Source organism: Toxotes jaculatrix, chromosome 9 (assembly GCF_017976425.1).
Source record: "Toxotes jaculatrix isolate fToxJac2 chromosome 9, fToxJac2.pri, whole genome shotgun sequence".
NCBI classification, from domain to species: domain Eukaryota; kingdom Metazoa; phylum Chordata; class Actinopteri; family Toxotidae; genus Toxotes; species Toxotes jaculatrix.
The window spans coordinates 19313186-19339896 of record NC_054402.1 but is presented as its reverse complement, the minus strand read 5'-3'; the positions used below and the strand labels follow the sequence as shown (position 1 = coordinate 19339896).

Here is a 26711-nt window from a genome sequence, read left to right as displayed (position 1 = left end):
GCAGTTATGCGCAAAACAACTACACACTCTTGCATACACGCTCTCATATACTCGGTCATGCATGCCCACATTATCTAACAGGAACATGTTGTTCTTTCGGCCATATTATGTTTATTCCCATGAGAACACACAGAAAACAGATGACATTCCAGCAATGAAAGATGATCTCTCTCTAATGACAAACGTATCATTTAGCAAATGGAATACACAGTAAGATGCTCTAATGTCACTGTGAAAATAAATACACTGATTGGACAAGCATTTAAAAAAAAAAACTGAAATTGGGGAGTGGGAGATTTTAAAGTATCAGGAATCTAATTTTTCTTTCAACAATGATAATTGGATATTAATACATTATCTGGTAATATATTGTAGAAATCTCATCATTTGCATGCCTAGAAAATACCCTGTTCTTCTTACTGTATGAAACTTACTCAGCAATGTAGGGGCGCAGGGGTTGATTCATGCATGCAAGCTCTGACATGTGTACTTTCAAAGAAAAGTCAAAAAACACTGTAGGCTATGGCCCTCACAGGAAAAGTGTCAGCTTCCAAAACAGTAGTCACAAGGGCCATAAACTATATCAAGCAAAAGACCCAGGGGCAGTTTGTGGAACAAGGCCAGAGTGCAGATTGTACCAAGTGTGTGTGGACAAAGAAGACCTTCAAATCATAAGGTGAAATCTAAAGGTGAAGGTCAGAGGAAATAGTTACAAAGACAGCAAATGCTGCAGGTGATGGGCTGTTCCTATCATCAGTAGCTTTTCTACAACTGCAAACATACCAAGGCTGAGTATCTTTTGAATATTTAAAATAAAAAGAAAACAAACATAAAAGGATACACGGGGCATTTCATTTTGCTTGTGAAGCATTTGAAATATTCATTTGTGCGTTGTATAAAAATCAAGAACATTTCAAACAGCAGTTGAGCATACATATTTCATATAAATATTTGAATGACACTTTTAACTAGGACTGCATCAGCCAGTAGCGGTGGCTAGGTGGGTGGTTAGGTCAGTGTGGAGTCACCTCATGGGCAAATTGTGCTTTACGTACCAAGAAAAGGGCTTGGAATTAATGTTTTAGTTGCTAAAAGGGAATTAAATCTTTAATCTGCCAAGGCAATTTTCAAAATAGTCAGTAGCATGTTACCAGTAGCTTTTACCAGCAGTTGACTGGTTCTTTTTTTGTTGTTGTTAATTTCAAACCCTGAAAATGAGTATAAAATGAGGTACTTGCTGGTTTCTTTTGGGTCAAGGCTCCAAGTGTGTTAGGGGAGACAATCAGACACACACAGTGAGAGTATTTACCACAGTACAAGCATGAGGAAGATGTGAACAAAAAAAACAAAACTGGATTGTGGTTGCCAGTAAAGGTTGCCTTTTATAGAACAATTTCCTATGTCTTCTCTTGCCTAAGCGAACTAGAGGCCTTAGACATTTCCTCCTAGATGAATGTGGTTTCAGACACAGACTAACAACAACACTGACAGAGAAAGGAAATAATAATCTCCCACATTTAAAAAAAAAAAAAAAAAAAAGATCAGTAACAAGGTTCCATTACCACGCAGAAGCTGCTGTCAGACACATTAGTTGAGTTATGAGACCGATACTCTGCTTAAATGAAGGTGAATCAACACACTCTAAAATGAAATATTGGAGTATCCATAATAAGCCCATGGTACTCTGTCATGGCTACCAGTTTTGGCTCAAGTTACTGTTATACAACTTGAACCGTTATAGCAGTAATTGGTCGTTACAATTATAAAAAGACAATCTGAACCAACAACCTTTAAGTGTAGATATAGATACTGTATGTGTGTGTCTGTGTATGTGTACTTACATGTCTACAAAACCAATCTATACTATAGATTGACACTCTAGTAGAGGAGTATTGCATGAGTTGGGGGCCGGAGACGGATGTTGTATCTCCAAGCACTGCAATGGAACAAGCTGGCCATTGACTAAATGAAGCATCATATTGTCCTGTCTTCTTGTCCAGTCTTTCCTGGGTTTTTTAGCTGAAGTGGCCAATCAATCAGGCAGTCCATCAGCAAGGGGTGGCTCCTCTAAAGCAGCGGCTGAGCCATTGGTCTCTCCCCTGTCAACCTCTGAATCTCTCTCCTCCTTTTCTTCATCCTGGCTTAGTGGGTCCTGTTTGGACAGGCGATCCAGGGGGTCAAAAGTATGAATTTTAGGTTCTGGACTGAGGAGCGAAAGCTGAGGCAAAAGTGGCTCCTCCCGAAGCTTAGCAGCTAGCTCCTTCGCACTGCAGGTGGGAGTGTTGGTCTCGTAGACATCGTGGAAGTTGTTGTAGTCTACCTCGTAGAAGCCCTTCTCCAACGAGAGAACCGGTGTGAAGCGGTAGCCCCAAAGCACCTCTGTGTCCAAGTAGGAACTCCGTGCCTGACATGTCATCCCTGTCACAAATAGGCATATGTGTCCACATGCACACAAACAGACACACAATATACACATATACACGAGGAATGAAAGCAGACAAGGACGCACACAATCATAGTGGAAAGGTAAACAAACACACAGGGATGGAAAGAGGTGTAGGGAGAAAGAGAGACAACATCAGTAAATTATTCATGGTTATACAGGAACTACAAACAGAAAGGACCAAGACCTGCACAGTGTTTCCTCTAAACTTCCATCATGTTTGTGAAAGCAATGCATGTTGGAAACGCCACTGATCTGAACAGAAACGTCTGTTTTTATTTATTTTTGTCTACAAAGTATGAGCTGTTTTGGCTGATAAAACATATGCAGGATTTGCACACAATTGAAAAAAAGTAGGGGAAGATGTGTTAGTTTTTATGTTCTGAGGTATGTGTTTTCATGTAAGCAAGTCAGAAAAAAAAAATTCCACATCTGGCTGCCCAGTCTTACAACTGCAGCTTGGCCACAGTTAATGTAAATGCTACAAGCACAGCTTTACTGTAAAGTTTTACTAATAAACCGTATTGGTTGTGTCTAATATAAATTCTGACACATTACACAACAACCTATTTTTATAAAAGTGTTGGTTTGTAGGTGTCACGCAGGTGTGAGGTTTTGATTTAAAGCAGTAAAATCACACTTGTAACTAATAGCTTGAACGGATCAGTTCCATTAAGTGTCCCGGCATCTTGTGAGTAGTTGTTCACTTACTCTGCCAGCACAAACATACCAGAGACACTTAAACAGAACACAGTCATTACTACTGTCAATAGTTATACCTTTGCACTTCCTGCAGTAACAATATGTTAGCGAAGGAGGTGAGATAGTTAGATTTAGGCTACAGCTAATGACTTATTGTGACACAAACATAAATAGGAATTACAAAACACACAATTAATCACAAATGAGACAGTCCAATTGTATGAATCTTAGGTTGAGTAACAAGGTTGAAAAAAAGAGATGCTCTCATTAGCAGTTAGCAAGCTAGCCATCATCTTTCCTTCTTTGGGATTCAACATTAGCATAAATAACGGAAATAAATGTTTATGACAACATATACCCTGCCCTGTAACACTAAAACCAACTGTGCTTGGGGAAAGGTTGTAAAGAAATGGACACAAAAAAAGCTATACAACACAAAACTATCTAACCAGTCTGTCATAGCCTACATACATAACATAATGACCTATACAATAATAAGCTTCTTAAGGAGATGTGTTACTGTTATTTTCCATCTCTCACTCACTGCTGTCTGCTTTTATAACTCTCCGTGGCATTTAGCTAATTACTTAGCGAAGTGGCCACAAGCTAACGAAGGCAACAGCATATTACAGCCACCTTTCAAGCCTACAGGCACGGAGTATCGGATACTCAAAAGACAGATTTTAGCTGGAGTGCCACTTTAAACTGCAAGTATCTAACTCGCCATAGATGACTTAGTCACCCAGCTGTTGAGTTACATAATGAGCTGTTTCCCTTATGCATAACATCACCCATAACAACAAGCATGTGCTCTAAAATAGATGTACAGTAGATGCCAAATTTGATATGGTGTCTAATGTCACGGTGAGAGGAGGGGCTTTTGCACCCTTTCGTCAGCTTTCCCTGTGGATATGAGTGGCCTAGTTTCCACATTTAACTTGTGAAATGTTTGTTATTTCTGTGACTGGATCATCAAAGAAGTATAGTGTCTTTCACTTCTTAATGAGAAGGCTTTCTATAGTGTCTATTAGGTTTGCTGGCATATTCTTTGATCTGTTGGTTTTAAATTCTTAGTTTAGCTAATACTTTGCAGTCGAAATACATTAAGTTGTGTTGTGAAGCTCTATTAGTGTCATGTCACATTAGCATCTTAAAGATGCTGCATCCAGTTTTGTCATTTTTATGAAGGTTTTATCTCAATTCAAGAGTCCATTTGCCTTTGACTTCAAATTTCTAGATGTGCTATGGAAGACAGGGACTATGTATTTTACTGATACACTGGTATCAGTGAATCAGTATGGATTTATTAAAATGGACAATTTATACATGTGACTGAATCAATTCACAAATGAACAAATGGGAAAGTACTGCCCCCTCACGTTCCTATGTCCCTATTTCCTGCTGCTAAGTTCTTGGCTCCAGAACAGTGAAATGGCTTTTTCCTAGCATATTTTGTAAACAATACCTGTACCTTTTTTTTTAAAAAATATATTTTATGCATTCTCTAGAATTTTCTGCTGCAGGCTGCTGCATGCGTAGGAGACACTCTTGCTATGGTGTGTTCATGTGCTTCAAGATTTGTTTTGCAGAATTCACATTACTGTTTTCACAACACTGTGTGCTCCCTGTGTGATTTTAAGGTTTTAAATGTACAGACCTTCACACCAAACTAATATTAATAAAACAAGAACTATGGCAGTTTAACTAAAATGCATGCAAAAGCACCCAGATAATCTTTGAGCATAAATGATGCTTAAGTGAACAAGAGGAAACAATGAATCTGTAACAAACAGACTTTTCTAGCAACAGACATTCTGACCTATCAAATACAGGTGTATTTAATGAGTTTAAACATGTCTCCTTTCCATTTGGGTGTGTCAGCTTCAGGGTCTGTGCTTACTGGCACACCAAAATGGAAAAGGCTCATCACTGATGTTGTTAGTTGCATATGTGGTTTAACAATGTTGACATGCCAAAATGTCAGAACGTCATTGCAGGTGTGACTGCCGCAATCACATGCTGCTGCTGCTGTCATTGCCGCCGCTGCTGCTTTTCCTGTGGCACAGCATGAGGGCTTATGGCCTACACCCCTAGCATCCACCTGTAGACTCTGTAGTCCCCCTGTGGGCAAATTGTTTTGTCATCACCACCCCAGTCTCTGCTGTGCTTAACTGGATATATTTATAAGTCTTGACACGTTTTGGATTCATGTAATATTCTGTTCCAGGTCAGCTCGCTGACCAAATTGTGCTGCTGCTATGAAAATTGTCTGCTCAGGAAAAAGACCAATTTTGTATCAGAGCACACCCAACATATGACTGTTCATTGTTGTAGATAAGAGATGTGGTTTATGTCAAATGGAAAAGGGATGATTTGAGAAAACACGACAGGACAAATGTATGACAAGGTTACAAATTGTATTGTCCTTGTGTTTTGTGGCGAATTTTAGTTTTCCCCTCTTCGTGTGCACGTCCTGTGCTGACTGAACTTAGCTTGTAACCTGTTTACTGGCTAACTTGATTCAGAGATGCTCAGTGCTTGTCTTGTGACTTTTTTTTTTGGTCTGTGGACAAATGAAATCTGGTGAGGAACAACCCTCCTACCTCAACTACAAGGACAGTCTGGGAGGACAAAGGGCAAACAATGACACTAAAGAAGTGTGCACTTGTCTCGATATTTGGCTGAAAAGATGCTTTACCAAACAAAACTTGCTGTTCAATTATTTATTATGAAATAGCAGTTACCAAAACTACAGCTGTAACACATATAACCTGCAGGTGATTTAAGTATAGAAACTGCAGAAGCCATTTCTAATTGCCTCTAGATGGCATCTGGAGTTGCTGCTGTTGTTACTTTCCTTGCCAGTAGGTGGGGCAGGCTACTGGAGGGTCAAAACTTCTGGAAATTGGGTCATGTAACGGGAGACTGGTTAGGCCTGGTTTTGATAATACTTCTATTTGAAAAGACTTTTTGCTTAATATGCATTCTGGTAAGTGAGACCTCTGGTTGGCCCAGATATAATATAGTGATAACCACTTTTGTCTAAGGTCAAACCACTACTAGTAACCATTACTAAAACTTACTTTTGGACCCTGCTGCAGGTGTCTGCTTTCCTGTATTTTCCTGGAAAGTATAAAACAAAAAACACCACAGCAGACACTCTTGTTTACTCATCAACGATAGTGATGCAAGATGCTTTCTGGATTCTGAGAAATGGCACAAAGCAGGCTTATTTTATATATAAATAATGTACTGTAAAAGAATCAGGGCACAAAGCAGCTTTAAATCCACTATCTTCAGAGCTACTTCGATAATGAAAACAAGGATTGTTGTTGGCAACACCGACGCATATGACTGGGCCTCTGGCACAGCAGAATAAGTGCCAGAAACGTTGCAGCATGATCAGTTTTTGTTTGGAGCAAAATGTTATGGTTAACTTTACAAGTCTAAAGGGTCAAAACAATCAGTTCAGGTTTTATGATGAAAAATATATGAAAAACATACAGACAGGGTAGATAAACATTGTAAGTTTTGAGATCCCTCAGCTATTTCTAGATAGCTGTGATAACAGAGAATTCAATTTAGTTGCTGCTTAGCTGCCCATAGATGATTAAGAACACTTTCTATCTAATAAATGTATTACCACTTTTGAAATGTTTAAAAACAGGAGATGTTTAATTTTCTTGTTATAACATAAACCTCCACTGGGCCCCGTAGTGCACTTTTGGCAGTCTATTATTACATTTCTTGAATTTGTAATTGATTTCTGAAATTGTACTTTAATAAAATCTTTGAGAAGGTATAAGTGAAAAGGCAGAATTCAGCAAATTGTTAATGAAATAAAAATATTCAGGAGGGCTGTTTAATTAAATCTGTGAGATGACAGTAAAATTATTTAATTGCATCCTAGGAAATCTGAAATTTGTAATCCAACTACTGCAAATATGGTGTTGTGGAAACCAGCGTGGAAATCTGCCATTTATTTGAATCTCCTCCAAACAGAAATGTGTCAGCTGGCAGTAAATGTGATTCCACTGAGGTTAGCCTGATTTTGATATTCATAAATATAATATGCATGATTCTGATTTTTAATTGCATTTTGTTGGCATCAGGAGACCATGTTTGACATTATCATGGGCTGCTTCTATCTGATGTGCGTTCATTAGTGAAACTATGCTGTGTCGTCAAGTAGGAGGCAAGAACATTCTTTAGTTTGTTTTACTTTTTATCACAAATGCTTTGGGAGCGCATGAGAAACAAATGTTATAAGTGATTTCCAGAGCCTGGCTCATAATCACAATTATGCTGAAAACCACAGGCTGGTTGTCAAACAAACAACTGATGGTTGTGTATTAAAGAGAAGCCATTTCACCCTCTTATTTGTCATTTCCAAAGTCTGTGACAGAATCCACGTTTAGTTCAAGTGAGCTTTTGCTCTATAGTATATATCCTTTGCAGTTCATCAATGGAGATCATCACTTGCTGATTTGAATTGTTTATCAGATCATTCCCTGCTTGATATGAAACCATAATTGTTTATTCTTTTATTTTTTATTTTATTGCAAACATGTAGTAAATGCACTGTATGCCTCCCTTGGCACTACGCCTAGATTTTTTTTTAGAATATTAAAATACTACCCTGTTGGAACAGAAAAAAAAAAAAAATTTTTTTGCATACCACAGCACCGGCTATCCATTCACCGATACCTAACTACTCTGACAGCACATTCATCACTTTTAAAATAGTGAGTGAGGGTGCTTAGTCAGCTAAATATTTGAATGTTTTTGACCTTACAGCCTTATACCTCAATTAAAAAGACATGATTATTTTAAATCAGTACCTACATTTTGCAGTTTTAAAGCCTCATGTTCCATTTGGAGTTGACATATCATTTGATTCTCTGTCACTTTTGTAATGTGGTTTTGTAATGTAACATATTGGGAAATCAACCAAGGAAGTGACTCAAATATAAATAATAAAAATATAACAACACAAGGACAAATATAAATAATGTCCATATGTAGGGCTAGATTGTTAATTTCTTTGTCTGTGTTTTAAGACCACAAAAGGAATATACATTTGTTCATACAAAGCTCATATAACAACTAAAACCTGAAATATTTTCTAAAAGGAAAGAAAAAAAGATTAAAAGGAAATTTGAATTTTGCAATTGTATTTTTACACATTCAGCAGTGGGATCAGTGGGACCCCAAACAATGAAGAAGTAAAGCCATTGTTAACAGAACACAGGTATTAATCAAACCCCGACAGTTTTGGTTCCTGGTATTTTCTGGCTGGCACAGTCGTGACTAAGGTTTCAGCTTGTGAGTCGGGTGCAGAGCTGACAGTATTTAGAAGAAGCTAATGAGAAAACTTGAACACAAATGTTGTCATGGGAAAAACTATAAAAAGATTAAAAATAACAAGCTATCCTTTTATTCCCGGGCTTATGGCACGTGACTTGTTCAGTAAGTCTCATTGGGGTTAACGGGGGACAGAAGTGTGGGGGCTCGTGGATGGTTAGATTGGTCCGTTGCCTTGTGGTCAAGGACGGTGATGACATAACCTCTGCATGATGCCATGGCCTCTGCTGGCGAACCGAGAGGTGATTTAATGCCTGAGTCAAGTATCCAGCAGCGTGAGCAGGAAGCATGATGACTACTGGTGTTTTGGAGGGAGGAAAAATCAAATAAATAAAAAATTCGAAAGTGAAATAAAGTAGAAATGTCCAGATGCATGCAAAGTCATGCCTGATCACATTAAGGAGCTTGCTGGTTTGTACGAGTCTTTAAAAAGACAAGTGTGTCCATGAGTTTAAAAGCTCAACCAGTGTGTCTCATTTACTGATGCAAAGTTAAATGATATCTAACGAAGTAAATTAGAGACACGTACTGTACTGTATGATGCATTGTATTTCAAATGAGTGGATTATAATTAGTCCTTGAACAAAGGCCAACAAACAATGCAGCTTAGGCATACAAACAATAACTGATTTAGCAAAGGCCCCACAGAAAACATTAGAACAGCAAATTAACAGCTAGTGCTGGACCATCATTCTGTAAAGGTTTTTTGTATTCATCACATTAAAATGGTGAATAAAAAGGAGACTGATACTCTGAGTCTGATTGCTGAGTTGAAGGTAAGGCCTCGAACACAGCCTCATGCTGGGAAATTGGAGCTTGGTGGAACTTTACAGAAACACCTGGTCACGTCTGCCTCAGAAATGTAACCAGCCTGGAGCACTTTTCAGGACTGCTTGGCCTTTACCATAAACACAGACCTGCAGTGTGGGTAGCTACACTTCATTCATTTTGAAATAAACAGTATCAAAGACATAACCTTGAAGTAGCAACAGTGGAAATGCGGGCTGCAGTGAGTACAGAGAAACATTTGCAAGGCGGTTGTAGCGTGATGAGCTTTCAATCATTTGCCTCAGCTGAAGTAACAAATTCTTGGAAATGTGTAGAAAAAAAAACTTGTTGACGAACACAAAATTGTGGTTGTAGGATTAATGAAAGAAACAATCGCCACCTTCCTCCAAAAAAAAAAAGAAAAAGCATTTGTCAGCTGTTACAGCTGTTATGAAATCATTAAAAAATGATAAAATTCTCATTAAAACCTGTACTAACTTTGAACTGTAATGCATTAATGTTATTTATGTCCCACTTAGAGAGTCGATTATCTGTTCATGTTAGTCGCTCTGTCTTTCCATCGATTACAGTATTATCTTTTGCAATCTGCAGCACTCACAGGTACTCACTCCTGCTTCTGCTCTCTTTTAAGCAGTGCATATTTCCATGTGTGGCTCTTCTGCCTTTCCATCCATTTATCCATCCACCCATCCCACCCACTCAGATTGCTTCCTGCATCCAACAGTTCGTCAGTCTGTCTCCCTCTATTCATCTATCTGTCAGCTATGTGTCCTCCCGTTCCACCTTTCTCCCTCTATTTGTCTTTATCTCTTCCCGTAACTCTCACCCACCCCACCCCCCACCCCCCATTCCACCCTTTTTCATACCTGTGGCCTCCACCATTCCCTCAAGGATAACCACGATCTCAAACTCCTCCTTCTCCATTTGCGCCAGTGACATCTCCCAGAAGGGGCTCTTCTCGTTGATCTCGTGGGAGATGATGAGCGGTGACACCAGGAACAGCCGGTCGTCTCCCGTGTCAAAGCCAATGTTGATGTCGGTCTGGTTGAGCGGGATGAACTCCCCCTCCTTGGTCTGCTGCGAGCGGATCAGCTTTGCTCTGATCGATGCCTCTACGATGTGAGAGTTCCTCAGGTCCCCCACCCGAAACATCAGGCACATCTTGTTGTCTCGCACCGATATAACAGCATTGTGTGAGAACATGAGGGTCTCGGCGCGGTTCTTTGGCTGTGAGATCTTGACAAACATGCAGCCCACCATCATGGCATTAACAATGGAACCCAAGATGGCCTGCACCAAAAGCAGTATGATACCTTCAGGGCATTTTTCTGTGATCACGCGATAACCGTACCCAATGGTGGTCTCCGTTTCAATGGAGAAGAGGAAGGCTGAGACAAAACTGTTGAGGTTCTCCACACACGGAGTCCAGCCCTCCTCGTCAGCATGCACCAGATCCCCGCGGATGAGCGCTATCAGCCACCACAGAAAGCCAAAGAAAAGCCAGTTGACTACATAGACCAAAGTGAAAATGAAGAGACTAAGACGCCAGCGTAGATCCACCAGCGTAGTGAACAAGTCACTGAGGTAACGGTAGGTCTCTTGCACATTTCCATGATGGACGTTGCACTTGCCATCCTTCTGCACGTATCGTTGACGTGGTTTCTTCACAGGGTCAGAAATCAAGTGGGTTCGCTCTGTTGAGATCTGAGCCTCCCTTAAGTGCTTGGGAAGCTTCTTCACCTATGTGGAACAGGAAAGATACAGAAGGAGAGAGGCAAAATAAGGATAAAGAGGTGAAAGATTACGTGAGAGCAGATAAAGAGAGGGGAAGAGAGCAAGAAAATAGTGACAGTTTGGGTTTTTCTCCACACAGATGTACTTTACAGTAGCTTCACTGATTTATACTGGAGAATGTAAGTGTTAGCCTGCTTTATGTGACTTTCCATCAGCCTTTGCAAAACCACACTGTGCTGCAGGCAGAAAGGCTAATAAAATTAAGAACTGTTATAAAGTCACTGCTCTGTGCTACTCCACATTGACATTGTAGATGTCAGCGTATGTACGCATATACAGGGAGAAAGAGAAACAGAGTAAGGACATAACAAGAACACAAGGACACCCAGGTCTTTGTTTATGTTGGCCCAGCTCCAGCGAGGCGATCTGGCTCCACAGCTGTGCCCTGCCTCTCTCCCTGTCCCCTGTGTTCCCTCCCCTCGCACCCTATGGGACATTGGCAGGCCTGGATAGGAACAGATCTTCTATCTTTCCCCAACAGACCCTTGTGGCATCCTTAAAAAGAGTGGCATATGCCTGGGCACATAAGTTACAACATCTATAAACTGGCTTTCATGCACATACATGTAGAATTCCAATGTTATATGTTTTACATAGTTTCAGAAAATTTAGGGGCCCAGAAAAACACTGGGATTCCTACAGGGGCTCCCTAGAATTTGTACATTTGCTTGACCCTCTTCTTGACACACATGTATCCGTCCCATGACGAAAAGACACACACATACAGAAGGACAAAGATGTAAGGTACCTTTCGGGCGGACCAAGGACACGTTGGCAGCACACTGACACTTTCCAATCTGACCTGATAATTGAAATGCATTGTGCCGAAGCAACAAAACAGCTCCTCTGCCCTCTGAATCTCTCACCACTAATCAACACCTGCGATCCATCTCTCTCTAAAGTCATCCTCACATCACTAGGAAAGTTACCTCCTTTTGTGCTGTGCGTTTCTCCGCTCTATCACAAAGCCGATCACACTCACAGTTCAGCCAGAGAAGGACATAATCTAAGGCACTACAATATCCTTGCAGTAGCTTCGATTGTGGAGCCTGGATAATAAAATCTGTCAGACAGGTTTATTCAGGGTAGTTTCATTGAGATGTCAGGTGCTGTTTCACTGCTGTCCTACGTACATGCACATTCAGTGCACATTGAGTTTGCAGATATCGATTTGAAGTGATCCTTGTTTAAGGAACGTTTTGACAAAGAAGAATTGAAAGACAATGCTTATTGACCTGCATTGCAATTAGTGGCTTGATGACAATGCGCTCACTAAATGTCAGCGGGCTCCCTTATTAACAACTGTACTCTGGGATATTGGTTCAAATATATATTCTGAACACAGTCAGTCAAACTTTCCACTGACAAGATGAGTTAATGTAGACAGGTGCTTTTAAAACTGTTGTTAATCGGTGCTACTGCACTTGTAAATTGAAGACAGCCAAAAATAGGGCCATTCATTTCTACACTTTGGGCCGGGGATAATTGAGTGATAGATGAAGCTGTCACAAGCTGTGCCTCCCAATCTTTGGCCTTTGTAGTCAATATGGTCCCTAGGGGTGATGGTCCATAAACAAATTCATTAGTCCTCCCTGCGTGGCAGTAGTAAGTGGTGGGTGTTTTCTCTCATTGAGCCTTTCTGGTCACGCTTGGGTTGACAGCAAGAGTTCAAATCAGCTGGAGAATCAGGACAGATAGCCAGTGCAGTTCCACGAACCATTATTGGAATCGAGTCGGGTGTCTTAGCTGTCACCCTCTTTTCTCACTGCCAAGGAAACTGAACTATATATTTATCTGAACTAGAGAAACAGATTTAGTTGTGCTTTGTGGGGCTTCATCTATAATCTATACCTCTGATTTAATCTTTATGTACACAGCATATCTCCTGCATATCTAAGAGCCTTTTTATCCTCCTCATAACCACCATTCTCGAAAGCCATCGGCCTGGTTTTCTTTCTCACATACGTACAGTAGCTCTGTCCTTACAAATCTCTCTATCTTCTCCATCTCATTTTTATTTATCCACTTTCTCCACCACCACCACACCACCTTTATCTCACTTAAGCTGCTTTCACACATAACACTGCAGCCCTGAATGTATAGTATGTCTTCTATCTCACACGCCTTCTTTTTTTTCCCTCTTTTGGAAAGACAGTTGGAATCATTGCAGCATTTGACCAGTAATGGCTGTGCAGTTTACCTGTGCAGGTGTGACTCCTATCTCCATGTTGTGGTCCATGAGGACTCGAGAATCTCCTGCCATCCTCAGCTGAAGCTCAACACCTGCAAGACATGAGAAAGTACATTAGTGAATTAAATGTAGGCTTCAAAACATACATTAAAATTAAAATATTGTGGTCATTTTCTTGGCAATTGCAGCAGAAGGAAGAGCTTCAATTAATTCACCAACATTAAAATCAACCAATACAACAGAGAATAAAGGTCAAAGCTACTGTGCCCTCTGACCACAATGTACAAGCTTCATCCTTTAGGCCTTTCAATCTTTCAACCCTCAGATATCTAAATTATACATCTGCTCTGAAAAGTACATACATTCTACCTGTCATTTAAATTGTTCCAATTTGCCAATACGTCAATATTTGTCAGCTGGTGTAATTAGAACCCACAGAAACCCACAAGGGCGGTTTGAACTACAGGCTTAAAAAGGTCAGATTTTCGACAGGGTAAGATGTTTGCATGTGTATTGGATTTAATATGTTGTCTAAGTGGTGTGTGTGTGTGTGAAGGTTTTTTTCATACATGCATACCCTTCAAAACAGATAGAAACTGTGGTTACTGACTATGGCATCTCATGTGTAAAGTCAAGGATAGTAGGATAGTATTTAACCTGTGAAGAGTTTAATTTGTAATCCATTTTTTCCCCCCAAAATTTGGTAAAATCTGTGCTGTTAGCAGCTGATCCAACAATAAAAGCAAACTGCCACTCTTTTAGACATACTAGAATTCCTCTTTTACTGCTCTTTTCAGTGGATTAGGAAAATAAGCATAACGCATAAAATCATTAGCATATGAATTATAATAATATGCTATAAGATTAGTGGTAGCTGGACCATCCATAATGTGGAGGTCAGTCAAAATCATGGATGTTATTTCTCTCAAAGCTCATATTATGACTAAATCCTGTCTAGTACCAACTAATACTGACTATTATCCAGATTCAAATAGAGCAGCTTCTTTCATCCATCAAAAGGGACCATTGCTAAATGTCATCAAACTTTCATGCTTTTAATATAAGTGAAAATGTTCACCTCCACCGACATAGCAATGGTTGGGTCACCTCATAAATCAACCTGCTGTGTTTATGGTTTCTTTTCTTTCTTTCTTTTTTCTTTTTCAAATGAAGTACAGTGAAATATATAAACATCTACTTGATGGATTGGTGGGAAATTTTGTGGTTCCGAGAGGATGAATCCTTGCGATTCACTGACAAGATTTTTATTTATTTATTTATTTTAAATTGGAATAGATCCAAAACTATTATGGAAATTTGCTTCACATATTCACACACATTTTATCTTTGATCCCCCAATACTCTTATGACTAGTATGCTAGTAAGCTCTAAACCAAGATCACATGAAAACATCAACATGTTAGCATTGCCACTGTGAGCTCGTTAGCACGCTGATGCTAGCATTTTGCTCAAACTGCTGTTGTGCTTAAATACCCAGTCCGGTTATTGTTATTTGCAATTCAGCATCTGCTTGTAGCAACTAAAAGCATATTTAGTGTTTTCTGTGGTTATGTTTTGGCATTCACCACACCAGTTAAAGTTTGGGAACATTTGTGGTCAACACTGAATCACAAAACAGGACATGTGCTTTTGTTGCCTAAACCTAACCACCACACATGGGGACTGGAGAAGTGACAACTTGCATGTGATACAAAAAAGCAGCACTTCCAGGAATTGTTTCCCTCAAAATGTGTTTGGTAAAACAAATCAATTGTAGTTTCTTTTTCTTTTTTTCTTTTGGACACAGGCTTATCATACAAACCCTGAAAACTGGTTACCAGTAATAGATGCATTGACACCTCATAATACACACATATTGTGTTAACTTCATATTAGAAGTTCATATTATTGCAGCTCTCAGCATTCTGTATATTGGGGAAAATACACAAAATGTACAGTACTACTATGATTAACCATAAGACAGAAAAAAATAAATAAATACACAAAGTTGCTGTGCATGCCCCAAATACAGCATATACAGCATTTAGATATAATAAAACAGGATGACAAGGGTGCTGCATTGTCACAGCTGGAAGACTAAAAGTAAAGGATTGGCTGTTAACGTCACAGGGAAGATGACCAAATGTCCACTGTGGGCTAATTTGCCTGTACAATGAAGCAGGCTCAGCTGCACCGTTTTTAACAGCGTCATTTTCCCAAAGAGCAGGCTCGTCATTGCCAGCCTCGTCAGTTGCTTCGGATACATGTGCCCACATGCAGACGAAAGACATGCACACACAACCACACAACTCTCTACATCCAAACACACTGCTCTCACACACTTCTCCACCATAGCCACATCATCCTTCAGATCAGAGGCGGCGATTGCTTTCTTAATAAGCTACAGACCGAGAAATACATAAAGAAAATCCAGTCGCCTCTTTTACTTTACATTTGCTCAAATATAAAATGACTGCACACCTTATCTTTGTGGTTGTTTTTAGCTCCACTGGAGCGGCTAGGTGATGAGCTGAGTGTACAATATGTGTGATGTGATTTTAAAGAGTATTTCTCTGCTCCTGAGCTGTATGGAGAAACAGGTATTTTTAAACATCTGTTATGAGAGGTCCAAAGTGACAGGAGAAGCAGAAAAGGAACACTTTCAATGTCTCCTGAATGATGTGGGATTTAATAACAGCCACTGCTATAGTTATAGAGGGGAGAAGGGTCTGATATAGCCCTAATTTTAGCAGAAATCTTACAACACCTTTTGAGCTCCACAAGAGGCAATTAACTTATAAAGCCCCTGGGTGTTGTTTGAAAATCAACTACTTTTAATTTACTAAACGAACAAGGGATACACGGGACCTTGTAACCAACCAAGTAAGAGAACATGGGTAAATTACTTTTGCCGTTGGTTCCTAGCCTTGACAACATCTGACATTTCTTTGGCAACTGTCTTTGATGTTACTCTGTTTGATCGCTGACAAGCGAGGAGAAGGAGAGCAAAGGCAAGCGCAGAGAAGTGAGAGGACCACGTCACAAATCAGATCCACACAGGAATGTAGTGTTGACATTGATGGTCCAAAGCAAAGGGCGAGAGTGACGTGACAGGCATCTGAGCAGGGAATAGACAGACAGACAGACGGACAGCAGAGGTGTGGGACACACACAAAGCTTCTGGAAAACCTCGCTGAATACATTAGAGGGGTTGCAAGGTCTCGCTTTCTGACTCATTTTAGGTTCTCTCATGAATTAAACATGACTCCCTGGAGATATGTGAACTCCAGACCTGTGTGTATTTTCAGCGAGGCTGTGATTGCGGCGTCTATTCGCCGCAGCAGACTCAACAAGCCCAAATGAGAGGTGTTCGAACATGGATACCAGCTGGGGTGTTTTATCTCTGCGCTTTAAGAGGGTAACAAGCATTTATCTTGTTACTGCGAGAGTGACAGGATGCTTTGGCTGAATTGTGTTTGTGTCCTGATAACAAGAGCACTCATCTGTTGTGCTTAAAGCCAAAGAGGTACTAGTAAACCAGGGAACTTGCTTCCTAAGGGATATCTACAGCACATATATTTTCTTTATTTGCTGACGCTGCACGCTGTAAACAATAATCTGTACAGAGCACGGCAAAATGTGGCTTTTTTCCTTCTAACCTGTGGCAAGCTCTATAATTTTCCCCATGGGGTTGTATTGTACTGAATAACATCGTTCCTTGATTTAATTTTCTAAATTTTCAGAACTTTAGAAACTTCTGTTGTCAGCTCTGTGTGCATGTCTGAAAGGTAAGAGCTGCCATGGAGCGGAGCCAGGAGAGGGTTTTTATCAATACTAATCACTGACCCAATAAAGACCCCGCAACAGATACATTTCCTGAATTATAAATCTCACTTGATCAACATAATTGTAAACTATTTCATTCTGTGAATTGCTTTTTTTTCACATTATATGGAGGTAATCAACTTAGCTTTTCTAGGATGTGGAGAAACACAGTTTCCTGCTTGAAATTTGTACGGATGTGCTTGTTTTGCAAATGCTGCTCACTGCCGTCAGGTACAAGCTTCAAAGCACCAAATTGTTAACTTTCAGGAATAAAAAGATCAGCAGTATTTGGGGAAAAATAAATAAATAAATATAAATATATATATATATATATGTATGTATGTATGTATGTATATGTATATATGCATGTCAGTAACCCTTCTAGGCTCTTACCTGACAATAGTGCTTATGTTTTCACTCTTCCTCTTTTAGGCTGTGACCCCACTGCTGAGCATGACAGAGTTACAAATGGCTGTAAGATATTGCAAACTCAGCAGTACCCCTTAGTTTACAATACAGATTTGACTATTAGGAGGCACTCATCCATAGATTTTGAGGTCATAGCCGGCAGTTTTCTGTTGGCTCATCAAATGCAATGCTGACACTGGACAGACAGAGAAAAATAGGCAGAAAAGAAATAAAGAGGGAGAGAAAAAGAGGAAAAAAGGGAAGAAGAAAGACAAAGTTGCAGCAGAGTTGAGCTTTTAAAAGCACTGAAACAGCAACTATATTTACTGAATCACCGCATCAGATAGATATCTACACTGGTAGAGTCGTTTCAGCTTATCTGCTGCTCTGTTCCTTGGCCATGGAAGCACTAGAACTTTCTATTTCCTTGATTTCCTATGCTCCTTCTCTCCACCCCCTGAGTGAAAGCAAAGAGTCATTGTTACTGGACCTGTCATGATTATGTCCCAGGCTAAGATTGGCGCATAAAATAACATGGCTTCATCCCTATCTCTGCTCACTTATGACACTTTGAGGTCAGGTGGGTCAAATGACTAAAAACGGCCCCAGCTAGTTTGTCTCCAGGCCCAGTGAACACACACACACACACACGTGCGTGAGTGCACACACACCAAGTTCATACCATCCCTCCCTCCCATTTTCCTTTTATGCCCGATAGTGAGCTGAGTGTATCCAGTTGTGTCCTTCTCATGGATGACCTTCTCTGGAGTGACACTACTGTACCGAGACGTTCGACTCACACTCGAGAAACAATTTCCCTAATGATATGTCCAACTCTCTCCCTTTCTCTTTCTCTGTCTCTCTCTCTCTCACTCTTTCTCTTACTCACACACACACACACACACACACACACACATCTTTCTCTCTGTCTCTCTGTCCCGCTTTCAGTCTCCTATATTTTGCACACATCCCTGGAAAAAAAAAGAAGTACAGTTGTTCAAACCAAGAATAGTTATTGCGTGGCTGCATGTTTCAGATCTATCTCTCTCTGCCAATAAGATGGCTTTAAAAAAAAAGAAAAAAGTGAAAGCCAAGATTTCACATCACATTGCTGCTGAAGTGGGAGTGGATGGGATTAAAACCCAACACCTGCTGGAGCCAAATAACACTCTCTTCAACTATGCTGGCCTGGAGCGTGAGAGACGTGATGGAGAGAGATGTGAGATGTGAGAGGCTGGGTGGGTGGGCATGCTCCCCAGCACCCTGTTTCTCCTTCTTATCAGGCGTTTCTGTCAGGCTCTTGCTGTGATCTATGGCTTTAGATCCCAGATTCCCTATGCCACTGCTAGGGAAGAGTAAGCAAAGCAACAAACTGGATTGAGAGAGAAGAATGTGGAGTATAATAATATGCGTCCAGCATGAAATGTAGAATGATTTCACAGAAATATTCTAAGAAACAAATTTGTTGATTGTTTATGAATCGGTTCCGCTTATACAAATCCTCTGCATCAAACTTGATCTTACTATACTGCATGTGGTTCATAAATCTTCTGTCTCTCCTCACTGTGGAGGATAGGGGAGCAGGGGAGGATGGGAGGCCATGAGTGGGGTGGGGCTGGGCTGCAGAGCCAGGCAGCACACGCCGAATGCTGGAGGAGCCAAAGGTCAAATGGTCTTGATTGGAATTCCTGACATGCTTCACTGTGTCCCCGTGCTTGTCCCTTTGAGGAGCCTCCTTCTCTATAGTCAGCACATACCAAGTCAGAATAAAATGAGATTATGACCCTGCAGTTGCATGTTGAAAATCCTCAGACCAGCTTGTTTGGCAAAGCAGCTGAGTAATACACCCTCAGCTCGGTGCATTTTCTGACAAGGTGTCCTTTAGTGACGAGCTTAAACCTCCACTGCTGACAGAGGATGACATGGTGTGAATGAGTCTTAGCTGTGTAAATGTGAAGCAAGTTGGTGTTGAAGAAAAATGCTCATAAATCACTTGATCTTTGAAAAAACACACACACACACAAAAAAAAACCAAACCAAAACAAAACATGTCAAAAAAAAATCCATGCTGGCACTCAGGCCTTATTAACCACACAGCATTTTTCTTTTCCATCTCTGTTAATGAGCTGCAAATGCACAGGGATGTGCTTCCCCTGGGTGATGAATGCTCACGCTTCATGGATGCTTATGCAAAACCTGTGAAAAAAAAAAAAAAAAAAATCCATCCAGATTTCGAGTAGACCTGAATGTGTTCACTTCCTACATCTTAATAATACTGCAGTGATTAGCAACATTTTTTTTTCAAATGTATGTGTGTATCTCTTGAATGTCCTCTGTTTGCGTTGTATGCGGAGCTAAATTGTCCTTGCAGCATATGAATCAGTGTGCACAGTGAATTTAGTGGAGCTGTCAGCGTGTCTGTGCGTCGCTGTAAGAAAATCATATTCATGGGCATCGTGGCCAATTAGTGACTGTGGTTGTAATGTTTTCGTTTATCAATTGTTTAAAAAAACTAAACAATATCCAACACCACCTGCATGCACCAGCAGTGTTATTCACAAGAATGTGCATTATTATATGCAGGCAGGAATCCTGTGACACTATAAACATGAACTCACATGCGATTTAGTTAAACTGGCCTGACCTGAATGCTTATCAGCTGAACACGAGACTGCGCATTGCATCTCAGCCATCGTCTGTCACGCTTAACAAAGGACTCCTCATGAATAGAACGAGGGATCCTCCTTTATTAATCTAACTCCAGATAAAGACTGGTTTTAGCCCCATCGGCTAAGCCAGGAGCAGGAGACACTGTAAAACTTCCATTTCCATATAACCTGCTGTCGACAGATAAAAGCCATTATGAAGATTCTTGGGAGCCAGTTAACCTGGACATGGGATGTATACTGGAATGCATTTTCACAGTAATGCCAAAATGTAATCCCATGTAATCTGTACCAGAAACCAGGCGAATGTTATTCCTTCCAACCTACCACCTTAACAGAAAAAGCATTGCTGCAGATGAGCTCATTGACAGATGCTGAGGGTAAGGTGACCTGACATGGGCAGACTTTTTAACTTATTTGCTGAGAATTTTACAGGTATAGAAGCCTGCGCCATGAAACTCCCAATAGCCATCAAACTGTATTTTCTGCCCTTATCTCTTGTTCATGACAAGAGCATATAAATGCTTTAATGTCCCTTCGTGTTGGTATAGGTGTGTTGGACAAACAGAGAACAAAGAGGTGATCCCTGAAACAGTCATCTCTCTGCCAAGCAGAAGGTGAAGGGTTGTTTGTACTGCATGTAGGCTGAAGCAGCAGCTGCGTGCACTGTATCAACTTAATGTGTGATAGGACGGAAGGAGAAATACACAAGTTCAGAAGTCATTGCTGAAACAGTGAGTGGGCAGTGCCATAAATCTGGTACCTAAGCATCGTAGGTGACACTTTACAACACAGTAGACACAGGAGCTTGAATTTGCATTTGTTACAGATTTATGAGGGCATAAACAGAGTGATTTTCCTGGGGGAATGACAAGATTGTGTAAGAAATGGAAATGTCAAGAGATTGGATTGTATTCATATACAGCTCATAAAGTGCAAGGCTGTGACTTTTAAATTAAACATAAAGTTATTTTTCAGAGAGCCAAGTGTACAAACCAGAGCTCAAGGAGTATAAATACATGACAGCTTATTCAGTAGTGTAGCATAAATAAAAAATTATTTAAAAAAAACATCTGCATATAGGGCTATCAACATCCCTACAAAAATATACAGCATTTGTATGCAGTACTCAGTGCTCACACATTTTCCTGCACACTAAATACAAAAGAAAAAAAAAATCTTCATGCCTGGCTAAGCTCTTGACACAAATGTGCCGCTGCGGTATTAGAGAATGTGGATCTGCTTGAAGAGCAGAGCTTTCCCCACATCCCCTTGAGACACACAGTCTTGACTAAATAAACAGATCCAATTAATTATTCACAGTGTCTTCTCTTTAGAGAGTCTCCTCAGATCCCGCTGAGCATTACATCTACCCTTTGCCCTCTTTTGTCCTTTTGTTAAGGGAGAACAGGACGTGGATAATAACGAGGTACACAGCGCTGAGTTGCAGCTACAATGATAGCGCTGATAATAAGGTCAAAAGGCCATCCATCAAAAACCATTACATCCTTGCAGTTCGCACTTCCCCCTACACTCTTTAAATAGCCAATCACGGTTCAACCAGCTGTGAGCGGGGTTGTGGTAGATTACAGTGATAAAAGTAGCGTGAAGTGTGGAAAATAGGCAGGTTTTATTGTAAAGCCAGTGTTAAGAAGTCACTCTGTCCGACTGGGCTTTCCGATTGTCTTCTGCTCCACAGGGCTTGACTTGAGAATGTGCCATATGTAAAACATGTAGTTAATGTTGACAGCAGAGAAGGCTAGCACTTAGTTATTCCTCCACAGTGTGCCCGATTATTAAAAAAAGATGATCGACTCCACACACTGCCTCGATGCTGTCTTGACATTCCCTGATGACAATACCAGGAAGGACAGGAGCTTTGGGAAGGCTGCGCTCGATTAACGAGGCTGCTGAGCCCACTGCATTGTCATCAAAGTTTTACAGCAACAACTCTCAAGACCAGTGTCCTGCAGTGTGCACTGATCCGGAGCTACAGATGAGGAGAAAACAGGGCTCTACATCAGACATAAAAGCAAGTAGCCCTAATCCTCAGCCCAGAGAGTGTTTCCAGGGAATCAATATAAATGATTTTCTCGCAGTGCTTTTGGTGTAGCCTACAATATTCATGAAAACACTGGCAACAGCTATCACTATCCTGCATCCGTTGCTTTATTGAGTATATGAAAATGTGTAAGAGCTGAAACATGCTGTGCCGTGTGCCAGTGTCACAAGACCCCCCTCCTCCACACACACACACACACACTTACTGTAACACACAGACAGATGCACCTTCACTCCTTCTACTGCTGCTGCGCTTGTAAAACTCCTGCATTGCACTGAGAGAACTACATCACGGCGCACGAGTAGGCACGAACAGCAGGAGTGTTGACAGGCTTTTCTCTGCTTGCGTCAGAAAAATTCATTGGCTTTTTGATTACCCTGCCCCCTCTATGAGGGCAAGGAGATGCATGGTGATGATATATGTATCTCTGCAACAACATAAAATGAAGGAGGTAGGATGCGATGATAAGGGTTGTAGCTGATGGAGGAGATCAATCCAGCCACTTTTCCCATCAGCACTTTCCTTTTCCTGCTCTCCTGCTCTTGTCTTGTTGTTTCTTACATCTTCTCTCTTGCTACCTGTCCTCGTCTCTCTGTTTCTTGCAATCTGACTCTCATAGTTTTTGATCTCTCCTCAAGTAATGCACACTTTTTATTAGGCAGCCTTCTCCAGATGGGATTTGTAGCTGTGCAATGAAACACATAATGCAATCACAGCATGCGATGCCATCCACAGACAAATTGAGCGGAGGCAGCCCGGACGTGGAGCCACAGTCGTAAGCTACCATGCATCAGCGGCTTTAAAACCTTCCCTCTCCTCTTTTGCCTTCCTCTCTCTGTCTCCTCCTCTGCTTTTCTCTTCATCAGCGGTGCACGAGGCTTACCTTCAGGTCTCTGCAGGAGTAGCTGGCAGGCTCCCTTCGAGGCATTTCACAGCTGCTCTTCTCCCCAGGACTGCGCACTCCTTTCCTGGCTTTGTTCAATCAACAACAGCCCTCCTGCCTCTATCCTGCCAACCAGCTCCTTCTGCTCTTCACCGCTCTCTATCTACTCCGGTGTGAGAGGGGGGTCTGTCTGTGCATGTACGTGTGTGTGTGTGTGTGTGTGTGTGAGGGAGAGAGAGAGAGAGAGAGAGAGAGAGAGAGAGAGAGAAAGGCAGAGTGGGTGAGAGAAGAGATGGAAAGGATGTAAATATGCGTGTACTCTCTCTTGCATGCTCCTATCTTCTCACTTCCATACAGAGATTGTACTTCTTGTCTCTCAGGATTTGTCCTTTTTCAGTGTGTATGTTTATGCCTTTTTGTACAGAGCATCAGCATCAGTTTGTGTGTGTGTGTATGTATGTGTGTGTGTGTGTGTGTGTGTGTGTGTGTGTGTGTGTGTGTGTGTACATCTACCACATGGTTCCCTTTCCACTGCTGCAAAGGCAGAGAGAAATATGCCCAGAAAAGTCAAGTACAGTGGTACAGTAAGAGGTAGGAAAAGAGAGATGAGAGTGAGTGTGCGTGTTGGTGGTGCAGACAGGGAAAGAACGATGGTGAAGAGGAGTGTGGTATAATCAATTGCACTAAAAGTGCAGTTGAAAAGAAAGCCCTAAGGGGTTGAGAGAGAGATATATAAAGTGGAAGCAGAGGAAAGAATCTTTGGTAAAGACAGAGAGAGAGAAAGAGACAAAAGAAAGAGCAGAAGAGGAAGAAAGCAACAAAGTAGGAGGAAAGGGTGAAAAGGGTGAGCTGAAGGGGTGCAAGTACGAAGGAAAAGCAGTTAGGTAGAGATAAAAGGGGAGAAGCATTTTGATCCAGAATTTCTCCTCAGAAGGGGCTGACAAATCAAGTTTGGTGTCACTTTCAGTGAATTCTGTTTTGCAGTAAATGTTGTCTCCTGAATAAGCCAAATTCAAAGTACAGTAGATTGATCTCAGCTCGTCCACATTATCATATCATCATGGTGATGAGCAGTGTGCTCATAAGGCAAGGTTCAACTGTAAAATAAATTCACCTAGCTTAGCAGCAGAATGGAGTCCATGGGCTCGTTTATTCCCCATATTTTAAATTCTGTTCAGTAACTGCTGTGTGGAAGTAGGTGATCTATGACTGGGAGGGGCTGCACACGAGAGGACATACAGTGCAGAGACAGAGACAAATCGATGGATACTTGACATTGAGATGTTATTAGGCATAGAGAGAATTTAATGTGGACTCGACATAACAGAGGAGGAGCAATGAGAGTGCGAGCAAAGGGAGAGAAAGATGGGGAGATGATGACAAGTGGGGGAGGAGCAAAGAGAGGAAGCTCTCACTAGAAGGGCTCTTCATGTACTTCCTGCATTGAGTTTGAGAGGAGATTTATGACTGCAACCTCCTTTTGTTCCCGCATGTAGCCCCCCCACCACCTTTACCCCCCTCTCCCCTTAATAACAGTGGATTATGGAACATCAAGGAGTGAGGCTGCAGTAATGAGGATCTTGGGATTTCGCAGAGGGATCCGACCTCTTGGTCATGCTTGTGCTCGCTCCTGAGGTAGAGGTTCTAATCTCAGCGGTGATCATGAAGGTGATCTTAAAGGACCAGTGTCCAGGATTTAGCAGCATCTAGCGGTGTGGTGGCAAATTACAACGAACCGAATACCCCCCTCCTCACCCCTCCCTCTCCAAGCGAGTAGGAGAGGGCGTTCCCCTACGGTGGCCTTCGGGGAACGTAAAAAACGCTACCTCTCTAGAGTCAGTGTTTGGTTTGCCTGTTCTCGGCAACTGTAGAAATAAGATGGTGCAACATGGCGGGATCTGTGGAAGAGAACCCTCTCTGTATGTACAAGAAAAGATAAGTGAACCCTTTGGGGCTGCTTTGCTGCCTCTCACCATAATGGAGGGGAAAATGAATTCCCAAGTTTATCAACGTATCTTATAGGATAGCATCAGGGCAGCTGTGCACCATCTAATACTCAGTGGAAAGTGTGCAATGCAGCGCGACAATGACCCTAAACACTGAAGTAAATCTACCACTGGATGACTTCAAACACAGAAAATCCACCTTTTGGAGCCAGAGCCAAACCTTAACCCATTCATACAAGACATCCTAAGAATATGTCTGAGCTGTAGCCTTTTCCTAGCTCCCTCTAAATGCTGCATGCTGGTCCTTTAATTGTAAAAATTCAGATCCTTGGGCAGCAGCGCTGCACGGATCCTACGTGTGGATCAGCCCCTCGTGGCTCCCAGTGGTTCAGATGCAGGGCATGTGTAATTATTTCCCCTCCTGAGGTTACACCTCTTTCAGCTTTATTGATCAAAGCTGAGCCCCTTCCACCTTATTGCCTCCGATGTTCGTCGTGTGGAGAAATCCATTCAGTTGACTGTAACACCTCACATTAATCACAAATTAATAAAGCTTCTTGGCACATTCATTATTACAAGTGCTCGGAGGAAACTTGTGTATAGTGTAGAACCATTTGCATAAAGATAAAGGAGTGTGGGTAACACAACATAACAGGCCCTTCATTGGTCCTTTAATAGACGATCCATTAGAAGTATCAAACTGTGGATTATTCTGCTGAGGTGAACTGCAGGATGAAGACGTCTAATGCAAATAGTGAAGTGTTATGTATGTTCTGAGTCTGATTTAATATTCATCAATGCAGACATTTCCATATGACATAAACTGAGTTCTGTCTCCTAGGTTCACTGTGGGTATATGCTATTCTTGGTGTTCTTCATGCAGACTGAAAAATAACCATGCAGTGTACACAGCATATTAAACTGTGGCTTAAACCTATACAAACAGTAGAGATTGTAAAAAGGAAATATAAGGCATAAATAATTTATTTGCTGATTTTGCTGTGACAGTTTAGATGTAATTGCATTATTGGGGGTCAGTGTAGGCTCTCATGCAAAATGCTTCAGTCCATCAGCTCTGACTTGTCCACAGAGGCCCACAGTCGATAGTGTGTGTGTGCGTGTGTGTGTCAGACCATGGTCATCAACTGGAGAAATTATCATTTCAGTGGTCATAACTGAGGAGAGAGGAATTAGTTCTCCCTTGCATGGAGTGAGGAGGTGAGAAGGAAGTGTCATTTTTCTTAATCCTCTCTCTGCTCCCTTGGCACTAGTATTCTTTTTTCCTCCAGCAACCCCTTCTCTCCCTCCACCCCCACCCGCACCATTCACTGCCATTCACTCCCACTTTTTGCTCCATCCCTCTTCACTCTCTCTCACCTCCTCCCAGGCTTCATTATCTCTGACTGATCCTCTTGTCAGAGCTTACGGCACCGCGATGAACTGCATTGTTACTAGTGGCTCAGAACAAAAAGGAGAAGGAATGGAAATCAGAGGTCGACCGCAATAAACATATCACTACGCGGGCATAATGGAGAAAGTTGAGTGTCAAGTGTGTGTGTGTGTGTGTGAGACTGTGTGTGAGATTTTCCTTCAAAATTTGTTCCAATGAGTCACGCTTTTGTCTTTAGGACTGAATAG

The 26711-nt window shown here is 41.3% G+C and overlaps 1 protein-coding gene across 2 annotated transcripts; it reads right to left on the bottom strand.

Annotated features, from left to right (window-relative positions):
• Positions 1–289: 289 nt before the first annotated feature.
• kcnj5 (potassium inwardly rectifying channel subfamily J member 5) lies at positions 290–16676 on the bottom strand. 2 transcript variants are annotated; one of them, XM_041047120.1, is made up of 4 exons: positions 16668–16676; positions 13293–13367; positions 10165–11029; positions 290–2418 (listed from the first exon to the last, which is right to left on the bottom strand). In XM_041047120.1, exons 2-4 carry the CDS (start codon positions 13353–13355, stop codon positions 2033–2035), a joined length of 1314 nt encoding a protein of 437 aa, XP_040903054.1. In that variant the 5' UTR covers positions 13356–13367; positions 16668–16676; the 3' UTR covers positions 290–2032. The 2 variants fall into 2 exon arrangements, with proteins under 2 accessions (XP_040903054.1, XP_040903053.1); XM_041047119.1 differs by lacking the exon at positions 16668–16676 and having other exon boundaries at positions 10165–11038; positions 13293–13355.
• Between the last annotated feature and the right edge of the window lie 10035 nt (positions 16677–26711).